Source organism: Cavia porcellus, unplaced genomic scaffold, assembly GCF_034190915.1.
Source record: "Cavia porcellus strain 051 isolate PalLab524CR breed Dunkin Hartley unplaced genomic scaffold, mCavPor4.1 scaffold_7, whole genome shotgun sequence".
Classification (NCBI taxonomy): domain Eukaryota; kingdom Metazoa; phylum Chordata; class Mammalia; order Rodentia; family Caviidae; genus Cavia; species Cavia porcellus.
The window spans coordinates 75706235-75721680 of NW_026947490.1; the positions used below are offsets into that span (position 1 = coordinate 75706235).

The window sequence follows — 15446 nt, forward strand, 5'->3', positions numbered from 1 at the left end:
AAAAGGAATAGGACTGATGATTGAATAATAAGTATCTTCTTTCTCTTTATAAGAAAATAAAGCTATGTTCCTCTACTTTTGGTAAGTATATACACACAGCTGAGTCAGTTTTAAAAGGAGTAATACAGAATAAAAATCAACAAAATCGCAGAAGGTCACACATAATTATACTCTTTAAAAAGTGTTGCTGACCCATGGCAACAGCATAAAAAGACAAGTACTGCATGAGAACTTGTTGGTTAACAGGAAGATACAAAGTAATTTCCCCTTCTAAATGCATACATCCTTTAAATTTAACAATTAAAGCTACTCAAAAATTTGTTCCTGAACTATCCCAACTCAAGTGTGTGCCAGGGAGTCATTCCATTCTTGCATTCACAATGGGATCAAATAAATGAAATTCCCGAATCCCCATCCCTGTCTTGAAAAGTCACTGACTGCTGGAAAACAACAGAAATTTATCCTCTCCTGGAAATGAATCAGAAGGCAGACCACGGCTGGGTAGCCAGCATATGATTCAGCAGAGCTCTGTATAAGAAGTAGAAAGTTCAAAAACAACCCCAAAAGGACTCTGGAAGTAGGGGCTGGTTTTACCCTTTCTTGGGATCATTCTCGACACATCTATGAACTTCTGGCTGGGTGTAACAGCAGCACACCAGTGTGACAAGGCTGTGACTTCTAAAGAGCAGCCAACAGCAAGCTCTCAGCAAGTGCAGGTAGGAGAAACTAAATGTGTGACAGTCGGTTTATATGACCAGCGATCTGGACGGATGATAAACAGGGCACTGGGCACTGGCTGTTAATTTCTCAGAGGAGGTGAGCTGTATTCAAAGGAAAGAGGATACTTTTCTGTGTGTCTCATAACACTGCTATGTTTGCGTCTTGTTTGTTTCACTAAGCAATGGTTATATTAAAGCAAATAATTTTTGGATGTTTCCTGCATATCTAGAGAAGCTGAAGTAAGCAATTTAAACAGAAGAGGCAAGCATGCACGCAGACGCACAGAACTAACAATAAAGCTGTTCTGTGCGGTGTCGTGTCTGCAGTGAGGTTTCACTCTGAGTCTCTCACACCTGCACTCACTCTTGCGGTTAACATCTCCCCACACCCAAAGGGAAGCAGAATCATTAATTTTGGAGTTATCACGTAGTGAAATTGCAGTACACCAACTCGAACTCAGTGTCACAGCTACCAAGGTTAGAGACCTCGCTTTCCTTTAAGAGCTTGCGCTTTCAACATGAGATTTTGTTTTTCCCCTGTAAGGAAAATGGCAAAGGGATGTAGGGAGACAAGACTGGAAGCAGAAGCATGTAAATACTTAATTGAGAAATATGCTTTTCATGTTTTTCTGAATGTTTTTCTAACGATTTGGTTTTCATCTTTTAACGGTACTTCTGTCACTGGTCTACAGATGCGTAACTTCAAGATCAAAGGCTCTCAAAATGAGCCTCCCAGGTGAGCAGGACAGAGTGACCTCCCTCTATGGATTGATGTGCCTGCTGTCTTTCCCCTCCTCTCCCTACTTCACAATGCTAACTCAGTTCAACTGTTACTTTTTTTGTTAAACAACACATTTTAATCCTGGGAGGGCAGGGAGATACTCTGCCTTGTGGTTTCATGTTCTTTTCTGTTATGGTCTACTGAAAATGAGTAATTTTAAAAACTGCAACTTCACATACACTTGATTCCCCACTGCACTCAAATCTCTTCAACAGAGCAAGTTAATGTTTTTTGAATTTATAAAATGATTTAGTCTTAAGCCTTCAACACTGGCTTTTGGCAGTCAGCTGTTTCAACATAGTTTCAACTCTTTGAACCAGTTCTGACAGTTCTTTGCCACTGCCTGAGCTTCCAGGATACTAGCAACCAAAATTCGGAATGAATGTGGAAGCCCGTAAAAGCTATTTTTCTAGGGTTTCACCAAACAAGTCACACTGACGACTGGAGCACTATGATTGACGCAAGAGATACTGGGAGGGAAAAGAGCTTTTAGTCTAAATAAATCAAGAAAATATGAGGCAGGAGGTAAAGGGCAATCTGGGATACACAATGACAAAGGTTAGTTTTCTTCTGTCTCTCAGTCTTGCCCCCACCCCCCATATAATCCAGTTAATTGCAGCCCCAAACCCCATGTCCTCTCTCGATCTCTATTTGGTAAATGTGAGGCAGTGCTGTGAGTACATCCAGGCAAAAGAAGCTAAAACCCCAGCATGAAGAAGCTGTTCCATGCCCTGGGGGCTAATCTGGGAGAACAAATGGGGGCCTGGAAAGAGCTGCACTGTGAAAGGCAGCCAGGATGGCTTGGGGGAGGACCCAGGGCACACAGTTACTATCAGATCCAAAGACATCTTCTCTGCTACTCTCAAATACAATCTTCAATTTACTGCAATTGAAAAGCAAACATTAGAGTATGATAGAATTTTACTGTATGAAGGAACTCAGAATTTCCCGTGACTGAGGAAGGATTTCTCATATCCTTCTCCATCTATTCCCAGCTGGCAGTACATGTAACTTCCCCTTTCCTTATCTTGTCCACGTCTTCTTTAAGACCCACTGCTCTCAACTTTGTACTATGGGAAGAACTGTAATTCCTTGGTAGACTGCAGTAAGTTAAAGCAATCCCACTGCACCTACACAGAACAACATTAAAAAACAAAGCAAAACAATAAAACCTTAGTGAAACCTGTAAAATTAAAGGAGACCTATAAGTTAAAATACTAAAGCTCATCAATTTTGGCAAACAGAGGAACAAGGACAGAAGAAAAAGGCTATAGAAAATGATGAGTCTAAAACAAGAGAATCAAACAGAAACTATTTTACTTATTTCCCTATTTCCGATAAAGAATGACAGGAAACAGGATGGTATTGATGTTATTCTTCCATGTAAATATGTATGACTGACTTCAATGTAACTTTGAGACTTTTAAGAAACTGCGTAACTGGGAAAGTACACTGGAACAGGGAAAGCAGACTGGTCACTATTACATTTCCCTGAAGAAGACGAAGGCTATTACTGCACTTAAATCATTCCCAGATTCAGTATTTTTAGATACTTATTGTCCAGTTTCCCATGTTTTTTCAGTATTTCTGTGAATACTTAACCCACACCCCATCCCACTTATACAAAAGATAGCATACGATGTATATAGCTTTTTTTGGTTTTATTTCTTTGGGTGTGAACACATGGTAATTATTCATAGTGTCTTCTGGATGGCTATGTGCATTGCTTTTGATCTTTTGCTTTCAGGACCTATATTGTGGTGAGTAACTTCATTCATATGCCATTTCACTGATATGGAGAGCAGTTACAGTAAATGCATTTGTGATTTTTCAACTATTCAAAGTAATTTTAAATAGAGTAAACAGTTTTAAAAGGACATGTTCAAACTTAAGTTAGATTTATATTACTAATTTTCAGAATAAAGGTTTAGACAAGTGATGATTCATAGTGGTCTTTAGGTTTGTGGAAAATGGTCACTGAATTGCAGAAGAGGCATTTGTGTTTGGTGAATGGCAATAATTAAAAAACCATTACTATAAAGTGCATATAAGAAAGATTATCTTTCTCAGTTTATCCAAGAAATTTAGAGTGGCTTAGAGATGTTAGGACACTACATAATCATAATGTTATCACAATCCTGATTGTATGTTTTCCACACAATTATAGTACCTATAAGTACACCATTCATACCCTTTAATACAAATGGAGAAATATTCGGGGCTGGGGATTTAGCTCAGTGGCATAAGCACCTGCCTTGTAAGCAGGCAGTCGTGAGTTCGATCCCTGGTACCAATACAAAGGAAAAAGACAAAAAAACCAAACCAAAACAAAACAAAAAAAACCCCACAAATGGAGAAATATTCAAATCATGTATCATATTACGTGGCCACATATAGAATATGTATATTCCCTATCAAAATGAAGGTTTATTCAGTTATAACAGCCTCATGCCAAATGAGCACATAAAATAAAAATAAAACAGCAATTATAATGTGGTTCTTAAGGAATTTTTTAAAAATCCTGAGCACTATTATTTTTACCTTACTCAAGAAACATTGTATTTTATTTTCAAAACCGTTCATTATTTTACTTCCTCTACAACATAGCATAGTCAGCTTAGGAATATGATGGGGTATCTCGGCTAAAAGAAGTGTCTCTAGTTATTAATCCTAAGGCCTAAGTGAATCAAATGTCACTTTTATTTTTATTTCAATGGGTAAAATAAAACAAAAAATAATTATTTAATTCCATCATCAAAAACATCTATTTCTCAGGCAGAACTTCTCTTTCTCATAACTGAATTAATCTGTAAATTTACCAAATAAACATCACAAACTGGGGTTTCAAACTACTTTAACACTATCTTACTGTTCTAGCATTTTTTTTTAAATGAAACTAAACACAAAGTTTGTGGGGTTTTTTCATTGAAATTTAGGGAAGACATAGAATAAAGTTTACATAAAACTTCCAACATAAATGTGATCACCTGCAGCATGCAGTATAATGTGTTGGGGTGAATCTGCTGTCAAAGTTCAAAAAGAAAACAAGTCAAGTTCATGTATCATTCTGAGTAGAAATTACACCACTTTGGATGATGTTAGGATACAGGACTGGATCAAGGCTCAGTGACAGCATCTTTTAGGTTAGCCAAAAACAGCACTTCAGATAGTCTGCTGTTTTGTTAAAATGTTACACATATTTACCAACTATTTTAAGTTTCACATATTTTCATTAGGTGCTAACACTGCCACTAAGCAGCCAAAAGTGGAATCAACAAGCTATTATATTACTGTAATTTAGAGAGGAAAAAGACACATTACAGATCTACACTGATTTGAGGTGCGTGCTTCACCACCTCCACGGTCAATCATTTTAATGAGCACAAAACCAAAACGAGCCCAGAGACAGTCCCTGCAGACATGGACAGCCCGCTTTCAAATAGGCTGCCTTCTCCACCCGCAACACACACAGCTTCACACTTCACACATCATTTATACAGGAGTAAGACTTATTTTTCTTTCTCAAAGTTATTTTGCTGAACTGCATTTCAGTACATGTATCTTCTACAAAATCTCACAGAGAAAAGTAAGGAGACAGCAAGGGCAAATGTTCAGTTCACCCAAACTGAGGCATGCAGAACTATGTGGGTCACTAAATAAAAATACAGAAATGAAAATCATTAGAATAGTAAGTTATTAAGTTGAACCACATGAAACAGTCAATATCTGATTGTCTTTGACATACATTAAGTGACAGTTTCATATGATGGAACATAACATAGTCCTGAAGTGTAACCAAATGCAGATGCACTTACGAACAAACAAGATTTGATTCAAGGAGACTTAAAATTAGAATAAAATACTCACCATTTAAACTTTAAATAAATCAGTAGCATATTATCTTTTCTATCATTTGAATTCCATCTGAATAGAGACTTTAGCAAATACTACAGTAAAAGACAAGGTGAATGCACTCATACTTTATAACACTAAACAATGACATTGCTAAGCTCACCTCAAGGTGTCCTGTGAAAAAAACTTTTAGCACTGATGTTTGTGGATATTCTGTGCTGAGCATGATTTGAAAATGTACTATCTTTTCATGACTCTTATGTAACACTGTCTTATAAATAAAGCTAAAAGTACATGAAGTTATAATTGTTAACAAATTTTAAGAGACAATTCTTAATTTCAATTAACCCTATTTCCCAAGAACTGTTATTTATAAGTGTGTGCAATGTCTGTATGTATGCATGTGTAGGCATGAATATTTGTGTGTATCTATCTTTCATACATCAAAATACTTTGTTAAATTTTGCTAAGCTTGAACCTTCATGTGATTAAGATCTTATTTCCTTTCCAAAAGCAGTGCAGTTCAGCCATCTAGTGGTAATGCAGAAAGCAATACTTTCTCTGTATTTTATTATGCTATAAAAATATGACTGAAAGTATGGAATAGAATTCCATGTCATTTAGATCTACTGTTCCTATATTTTGGTAAGTTCACAGAGCTCAATCAAGAATTCAGAAGCAGTTTCTTATTAGAATTTTAAAGTCTTGTTTCAATATTAACATGGCAAAGTAATAATTTTTAAGTTACTTTATTTTTATTATACTTTAATAATCCATGTAACTATAGAACATTCCATCAAAAATCCAATTATCTTGAAAAATAAATCAAGTTGGCTCTAAACTTGGCAACACAAATCCTAGGCCTGAAGAAGATACTATCTACTAGGAATGAAGACTTAAAAGTCACAGGACAATGTGGAAAATGCTACTGTAACATTGTGGGAACAAACGAATGCTTTAATCTGTGTTCAGCTTCTTAAGGATGAGTTTTGGTCTAACTTGTAGAAGATAAAAAAAATTTGCTATAGAGAATTATGGTATTCAGACACTATGATCCACATACAAAATGATAAGAGAAAAGCACAGGGCACCATAAGAAACTCTGGAGTAATTTACCATGGTACAAAAAAGTTTACATGTGGAAATACGGAGGAAGCCAGAGAAGGGTGGGCATCGCCCACTATTTATGACAGGTAGTGAGCTAAGCCCTCTAACACCGTGTGCTGGGTCTCCTCTCATGTCGGCATGTCTTTCTGTATGTGGATTCCTTCCATGTCTGTTATTTGCATGCCAGCTTTCTCTGAAACTTCATGCCCAATCAGGTGAAAAAAATAACTAAACTCTGACAGATACCTTTAAGTCCACAAGTTCATCAATACAATCATCATCCTTTAAAGTTCTAATTATCTGCTTCTAAGCCTTAAAAACTAGAGCCATAGATGTTCAAATGACCACAGAAAAAACATCAGTCATCCATTTACTTCCAATCCCCCAATTAAATGGTTATAAAATCTGGATTGTGCACCTCTTTATTATAGTCCATAAACTCTTGCTCCATCTTCCACAGGGCTCCTGAGTGTAGTTAGGAAGCATTTTTAGAAATCAGGTTGACTGTAATGGTGTCCAACTCCTACCTCAGTGTGTAGTTTCCAAGAAGGTGCTGGAAATAAGGGTCGGAAAAGAGGAAATGATCTTAGGTAGACACCATCCAAGTGAGACGCATGCAAATGGGGAACGAAACTATTACAATAGGGGACCAAGATGGGGACCAAACATACAGGTGTTAGGAATCCAAATATTCATAAAAGTTTTGCAAAATGAGCAAATTAGAAAAAAAAAAAAAAAAAAAGGAAATCATGAAACAAGACAGAAGAAAGTCAAGACAGATAGGGAAACCAGGAAAGAACAGTAGCAAGAGAACCAAGAGGAAGTTCTGAAAGAGTGATTCTCAAGTTAAATGTTTAGAAGGACGGCAATGGGACTGATAAAAGGAGATCACTGGATGTAGCAATGTAGGATCTCTGGTTGACTTTCTCAAAAACAATGGATGCCATCAATAACTATATTAAGACCTGTGAAAATAGACATAAAAGTAGGAGACAATCTAACCAAAAAGTACAGCTGTGATGTAGGGAGGGGAAGAGAGGGAACTGTAGGGGTGCAGGAAGGGTTCTCTTTCTGTCTCACACCATTCCAAGTTTTGAATATATTAAGGAGCTCAAGAATCTGGTGGAGACAGGATGGAGAATAAAGGTCCCATATGAGACAGTGAGGAGATGAATCCACTAGCCAGGCACCAGACTGTTTAGGAGACAAAGCCAGGCAGCTAATTCTGTGACACAGCCATGTGAATAATCATGATGACAGACAAATTTAAAGGTTGTAGATATAGGAGTTGAAAAGCTAACTGTTACGGTTTGTGTCTGGAGTCTCCAAAGTCTCATGTAATCATAGGGTCTTTGTAGGTGGCTGAATCTGTGTGACTGATTCGTAGTGCAATGCTGGGACTAAGGGTGCTGGGATTAAGGGTGGGTGATCACTGGATCAGTCCACTGACTGGACCAGCACCACTCTAATCCTGAGGGACTGGATATGATGTAAGAGACAGAAAGAGGCTTGACTCGCTTTCTTGTTGCTTTTGCTGTCTTCTGCTGCTATGAACTGTTGCCCTTCCGCCATGTGTCACCCTGTTTGGAACCAACCCATTATGAACTTGTACGAACCGTGAGCTGAAACCTTTCCTCCTTAAATGTTGGGTGTTGGGTACTTTGTCTTAGTAACGGGAGAAAAGTAACTAGGATATTCACTAGTATTTTTCTCTATTTTTGAAATAAGAGGCCAAGGGATATAGCCCACGATGAAGGAGAGGGCAAGATGAAAGAAATCAAAGTTAAGTGGTAAAATAAATCCAGCAGTCATGCTGCATGCACTTTCAGTGTTAAAAACTAAAGGAAAACCAAATAGTTCCTATCTTACCTATCATCATTGCTCACTGTCAAATTTTGAACCTTCAAACTACCTTAACATTTACATTTCACAAGTGTACTGAAAATTATAACAGAAATGAAGACACTAAATCCTTTAAAAGTAGAATATGAAACAGAAACCTCATTCTACCTTCTTCAAAATTTCCACTTCTCTTTCTCCTTTGAAAGGAAATTTGTACCAGAATCAACCAGGTCCCTGTAATACTGCATCTTAGTCAAGAGAAAAAACTCAAATAATAGCTGTTTTCAGTACAGTTGGCATCACCTACTTCCCAAGTAACATATCCATATAAAGCTTCAGAAGCCAAAAGAAACACCTCAATGGTCCAAAACCAAGAATAACTGATGAGACAAAACTATTAGTTTACAAATATATCAATAATCAAGAAAGAAAAGAGACGGGTGATAATATTTTGCTGTAAATTTAAAGTTGTAGGTTTAAGTGGTATCTATTAAAGATAAGCTAAAATGGATAGATTGAGTAGAAAGAATATAAAATAAGGGTTTCCAATAAATTGCCTATAAATTGTCTTTAAATTTAATAATCCAATATCATATTTTTCAATATTTGTATACACTAGTTTTTCTAGATGATACTGTGAATTTTAGAAGCATACCAAGAGATTGCATATAGATTACCTAAAAATAATCTTACGTTAACAAACTAAAATGAGAAGTAGCATGCAAGTACTCAATATGAAGTACTTCAAGTGAGTAAAAATGAATGAAGAGGATAAAAATTTGTGGTAGAAATGGCTTTTAACTACACACCTAGAAGCTATAAATCAAAACATGTACGTTTAAAACACAGGATTTTTCTCACTGCATAATTTATTTTGAAAAGATTTACGCAAGAAAAGCATGTACTGTAAATGTATCTACCTGCAATGACTTTGCAGGACTCTGGTGGCCAACCCAAGTTGCCTGGCATGCCCTACAGAAAGCCCACAAGCAGTCCTCACAAGTGTGGGGGCAAGGGCTGGGGCGCATACAAGCTCTGAGGCCGAGCCAAATGGCTCAGAGTCAAAGAGGGCTGAGCAGGTGAAATAAATTGTAATCAGGAGCTGCAAATTCTAATCCTGAACAAAGTCAGAATGATAATCCAGGGATGAGAAGATTTCAATCAACAAGATAACATTTTCAAATGCCATGGTCTTCTTATTTATCAAGTCATAAAGTAACGTAACCTGAAATGTTTCTACTTACGTTAGTAATATAATTTTAAATATTCACAAAACACACTTCATGATCACTAGATATATAAAATTCCCAGACTCTAGCTTCCTGACCTCCAGAGAGCCTATTAAACGACAACATACCAAATACTGATACATTAGCGCCTCGTTCTCAAGTCAGGTTAAGTAGCTAAAAGTCACTCTCATCCAGCTGCTTCTCTCCATCCCACTGCACGATCCTAATGAAGCCAAGGCAGCATCTTTCTGAAACATCCATCTCATTAGGTTTTTCTTCTGCAAAACTACTTCGACCTTGGTCTCTCTTTACTTGCTTTGTAAAAATCCAGCCTCTTTAAGAGGGTCAACAAACGACACCAGCCAGCTTGTCATTTCTGAGATTACATACAGCTGCTCTCCTGGCTCCTCCACGATGAGGTGGTGGCAGGTGTCAAAGGGAGCTATCCAGGAACAAAGCTGTGCCTGCTTGTACATATGCGTGTGTACAGTGGATGTGGGCATGGGACAGGACTTTACATGAAAAGCCAGAAGCTCTGATTTTCTGTACACATCAGATTCTTTATCTCAATCTCTTTATCTCTAAAACAGGGTGAGTGCTGAAAAAGACCTGTTCGAATCTTCAATCTCTGAAGCCATAACACTCACACCATTTATTTTACATGGAAACTCTACCATTTGCACACTGATGTCCTGCGTCAATGTTCAGTTCAATTATTTCCTTTTTAATTTAGTGTCTGCACCAGGCAGTTGGGACCTGCTGGAAAGTAACTATTCTCCAGGGCGTAGATACACTTGTGACAGCTATCCTTTGCTTCACCTCTGTTAAAAGCTACTTCACTATTCAAATACCACATTGTCTGAAAGCTCCATCTTAGACTCAACTTATTTATCCTACTAAAATAGCCTTTGAAAAAGTCAGTGTTCTATTAACACTGGCATGAAAATTATTTAGAGGATTATAATCCTAAAAAAGCAGACTCTTTCTAATAAAGACTTACTGTCTACTTGATTTCCTGTCAAAACAATGGGAAGAAGAAGCATGAGTAAGTATACAGAAGCATGAATTAGTATACAATACTCTGAAATTTTGCAGCGATGAAAAGATACTTAAGTTGTTAGTTATTAGGCAATTCTTAATTTAAATTTTCAGACATCATTAATTTGTGTTGAATTTGCTAAAAATACATATTATCTATACCTCCAAATTCTGAAACAAATGTGTAATTACTCCAAAATGTCCTGCCAGGAAAAATATGGATTGAGAACCATACTAACTTAAACATCCATTATGTTTATCTATGGGTTAAGAATCTATTATAGAAAAATTTAGGAAATACGAAATAATTTAAAGATCCAACGGTCTAGAAAAGTATGAGAAGTCTAGAAAAGTATGAGAAGAATGGGCAATTCCTATCACTGAAACGTCTACTGTGTTCTATCACTCAAACGTTTACTATGTTCTAGAGATAAAAAAAGGATTGGCCCCTTAGAATAAGCTGTAAGTTATAAAACAATGTCATATCATATATTTATTGGAAATATTTTTTAGGCTAGATCTTTATTTTGTCATCCGTGCTTTCATTTTGATTTACTTATGGAAATGACTGCCTAAAATGTGAGTCATTAAAACTACAATTTTAAAAATAGTCACAAAAATATGTCTCACTATTAAACATTACTTTGTTCAATTTCTTTTTCCCTACAGAGAAAAAACAAGTTTCAAATTTTAGTATTTATGAGTTTGATATGTGAGATGTTCAAATTTTAGTTGTTTAACAAAAAAACGTATTGAAAAACAAACCATTATAACAATACTTTTATTAATTAACATGCCTTCATTTTCAGAATACAATGAAAATCAGCATTCATGACCATGAGCCCAAGGTAACACAAGATTGAGAAGCAATAGCAAAAACATATGAACACGTTTCCGAAGGGGCCATAGTCCGTCTCACTGCAGCGCAGCCTGAAGCGCTGTATTAGCTTTTAAATTAATTTTATTAATAAAAACTATTAAAGTTGATTTGATCCATTTGAACCATCACTGGCACAGGCCCCTGACAGCAGAGTCCTGTATGGTCTGGCTGGCGGGACCATGTTAATTATAACTGCAGGATTACTGTTGTCTATCCTTGCATTCAAATTCTCCAGAGGAGGCAATCTTGGGATGCACCAATGTAAAACTGCGATGAAAACAAATGCTATTTTCTTTTATTTTTGTCTTTGCGTAAGTTTTAAACATGTGATAATTTTTGGTTTGAGTTATATTTAACACAGTACAATTTTCAGAGTTAGGTAAAGTCTGGCATATAAAGAAAAGTAAGTATCCATCCTATCCCGTCTTCAGCCCACCGGGTTCCCCTTCAAAAGCCAACCATTCTCACTAGTTTCTTGTTAATTCTTATTCAGGGCATATATGACATTTTAAATACACCGATTCTGAATATGTATGTCATATGTACACCATAGGCTTGATTCTATATACTTTTTTCTTACCAAGTATATTCTGAAAATCCTATTATTTACCATAAAGTGTGATGTCTTCATTTTTAGTGGCTACTTAATACTCCATTGTATAGATGTACAAAATATAGTTCATTAATGAGTATTTGAGCAGTTTCCTTCAGTTATTACAATGGCATAAAGAATAACCTTGATATATATATATATATATATATATATATATATATATATATATATATATGAAATGTAACATATAGGTAACTATATCTATCTGATAAAGTCTCAGGGATAGAACTCTTGGGCAGGGATATACACATTTAAATTTTGCTTTTTAAAAAATGTAATTAACTGGGAATTGAACAAGGCCTTTATCTAAGCTACATCCCCCAGGTCCTTTTTATTTTTGAGACAGGGTTCACTAAGGCACTAAATTGCCCAGGCTAGAACTGAGCTTGGATCCTCTTTCCTCAGAGTGCTGAGATGATAGGTGCATGCCTATTATAGCAGTTTCTAGCTGCCGTTTCTTATTATAAATGAACCTGCACATAATTTCATGCATAGTTCCTGTCCTGCAAATTATTCAACAGGGAAGTTTTGCTTTTTAATACTTTGAAAAAGCAACTCTTTATATATGACTATTGTGCACATTGGAAATTTTTCTTCCAGTTTGTCATTTATCTTTAATTCTACTTGCAGTTTTTATTCTTATGTGCAATGTCCTTTAAATCTTGTCAGAAATGTATGCCTTTTTATTTTAAGGTTTCTAAGTTTGACTCTGCTTTGCAAAAGGCTTTCTGACTGCAGGATTTAAAATATATACAGTATCCTGCCCATCTCCATTTTCTACTGATAGTTTAAATTTTTTTTTTCAGGTGACCATCCACACATAAAGCATCACTTACTGAATAGTAACTTTGTCATACGCAATTTTCCAGTCCCTCTGAATCTACTTCTAGACTTTCTAACCAGGTTAAATACCATTATTCTTAATGCAGATTAAAACAAATTTACACTGCAGATCAAGAAACTAAGCTATGCTGTGTCATAACTATAGGAAACCATAAGATACAGATAAATATTTTTCCTAGATTTAACTCCTACCTGTTAATTCATTTAATCCTAAATCCCTTCACCTCCCCCCCCTTACCACATTCTATTAGGAGAAAGTTTCTAAGTGGACAGTTATGAATTTCCCTAGCTGTAATCCAAAGAGCTTTCTTTCCTCTATTTTGAGTGAGTGAGCAACTCTATTTATTCACATCATGCAGCATCAAAGAAACTCCTTCCTCCCTCTTTTTACTTGCACTTAAGAAGACTAAGTATGATCAAGTCTGTTTAGCAGGCTGACGTCACCGGTTGACACTACCTGCTCAAAAAGTACATAGCCAAAGCTTTTATTCACCATATTATTCACCATAAAGTGAAAGCAAGCTGTATGACTTTTAACCTACTTTACCGTCTAATTATACATTGGACTCACATATCAGGTATTTCCTTAGCCTACCTCAGGGCCTCTTCTTGCCTCACATTCTACTCAACACTCCCGTTACACAAAATATGTAGATTTTTCTCATCAGTTTTAACTGGAATCACAGTCAACAAGTTGGATCTCTGGACACGTGACTGGTAAGGGTGGGTGTGCTAACTATGGTAGCAAAGTGGAGGGTGGCACCCTCTTTTCGTGCTGCTCCCCAGAAATAAGGGAAGATTGTGGTCTGTACAGGACTCCAGGGCAAAGGTTAGGCTGCATACAAAATTAAAATAAATAACCAACACAAAAGTAACTATCACATAAGTGTTAAAAGTAGTTGAGGAGTAATCAAAACTTCTATTCGATTAGCTTACAAATATAATTTTTGGTTTATTCACACAATTGCTGCTAAAGATGAAATAGTATTGTAAATAATAGGATGAATTGCTAAAAATCTAAAACAATAAATTTAAAAAATGAAACATTTTCATATTTTATTGGGTGGAAGATACAAATTTGACTTAGATTTAGTTCTAATCAGAAAATTCTAAAGTACTAAGAATAGAAGACTCTATAACAAGGTAAATAAATATTAAGTAAGAAAGAGAAAATAATCAATAAAATGATAATAGCAGGAGCTGGGGGATTTGTCATGATACAGTGAGGCAATCAACCTCTTTACAAAGGAGTAATAGAAAGCTTTACATTTGCAAAATCAGCATTTTTAAAATTTCCCACTTAAAGTTATTTATCTCAATAAGAGTTCATTGTGAAGTCATTGGAGTCAGAACAGATAATACTGGTAGGCCAAATATTTTATAGCCTTATATTTAATATTTTGTATCATTTTTCATCTCTCTATAAACAAATTCAGCAGCAGATATTTAACAGTAAGTGGTTTTCAACTGTCCTCTATAACATAATACTACAGAGCAGAAAGGGCAGTTTTAGAAAAAGGGGAGTTTAATCTATAATAATTTTTCAAACATACTGCTTTGATGTCCTATGACTCTGTTGATATATTAAATTTAAAGGCCATTCTACTTCTCACAGGTCAATCTAATGCAGGAATCAAACCTATTATGTACTCACTTACCCTCAAAGTATTTCAACATCAGACTCAAACTGAACTGTATTCCCCTGAATCACTCTGCTACTAGCCACAAGCATATTTCAAAAGAAATTCAGAAACTTTCCAAAAAGTTGTATAAAGAACAGTCAGTGCCATCAATCCTTAGTCTGAAAAAATTCCACTTTTAACTATGTGCCCAACAGCGGTTATTATGGCTTTTGTCTGGATGTTCCCCCAAAGCCTTATACAGTCATGGGGGATGGGCTTTTTGGAGGTGGCTGACTCTAGATTTTGTGATTGGTTCATTGTCGGTACTGGAATGGGAGGGGTGTGAGTGTTTCACCTGCCTGAGCGTGGGTACAATATACACCTGCACATAACATAGGGAGGAAAAGAGGCTTGCTCTTGCTCTCATTTGTTGCTTTTGTCATTTTCTGTGGCAATGAACCTTTGTCCCTCCTCTGCCTTGGGGCCAGCTGCATATGGATTGAAATTTCTGCAAGCTGTGAGCTAAATAAACCTTCCTCTCTTTAACTCTGAGTGCAAGGTACTTTTGCCCCAGCAGCAAAGAAAGTAACTAAGACAGTGGTCTTCTTCCTCTATCATGCATATTCGTGGCTGGGATGTGGTGAAGCAGCTCAGAGTCACTGGGAACAAAAACCATTGGCTCACCACTCCTGGTTTCTTCCTGGTGTCACACCCTGTGCCCCAAGGACTATATTACTGGTACGAAGTCTAGAAGACAGTTGCCCCAATGTCTGGTGTGGATTACAAATAAACTCTCAAGAGTCCATTTATGAGCTTACTGGAAAGTGAAGATTAACTTAAATACAGTCAGATATTTGAGTTCTATGTTTAGTGTTATATTTAAAGTAATATAGGAACCCAGGGAAAACAAGTTCAATAAA

The 15446-nt window shown here is 36.3% G+C and overlaps 2 protein-coding genes across 2 annotated transcripts in view; one reads left to right on the forward strand and one right to left on the reverse strand.

Moving 5' to 3' along the window:
• The window catches only part of Nt5dc1 (5'-nucleotidase domain containing 1), a 112686-nt gene that overhangs the window by 61830 nt on the left and 35410 nt on the right, over positions 1 to 15446 (reverse strand). The window lies entirely within an intron of this gene.
• Positions 339 to 15446, forward strand: part of Col10a1 (collagen type X alpha 1 chain) — a 34668-nt gene continuing 19560 nt past the window's right edge. Inside the window, exon 1 of the mRNA XM_013148983.2 lies at positions 339 to 716. Coding sequence (XP_013004437.2) covers positions 624 to 716 — 93 coding nt within the window. The 5' untranslated portion in view covers positions 339 to 623. The remainder of the gene's footprint in view (positions 717 to 15446) is intronic.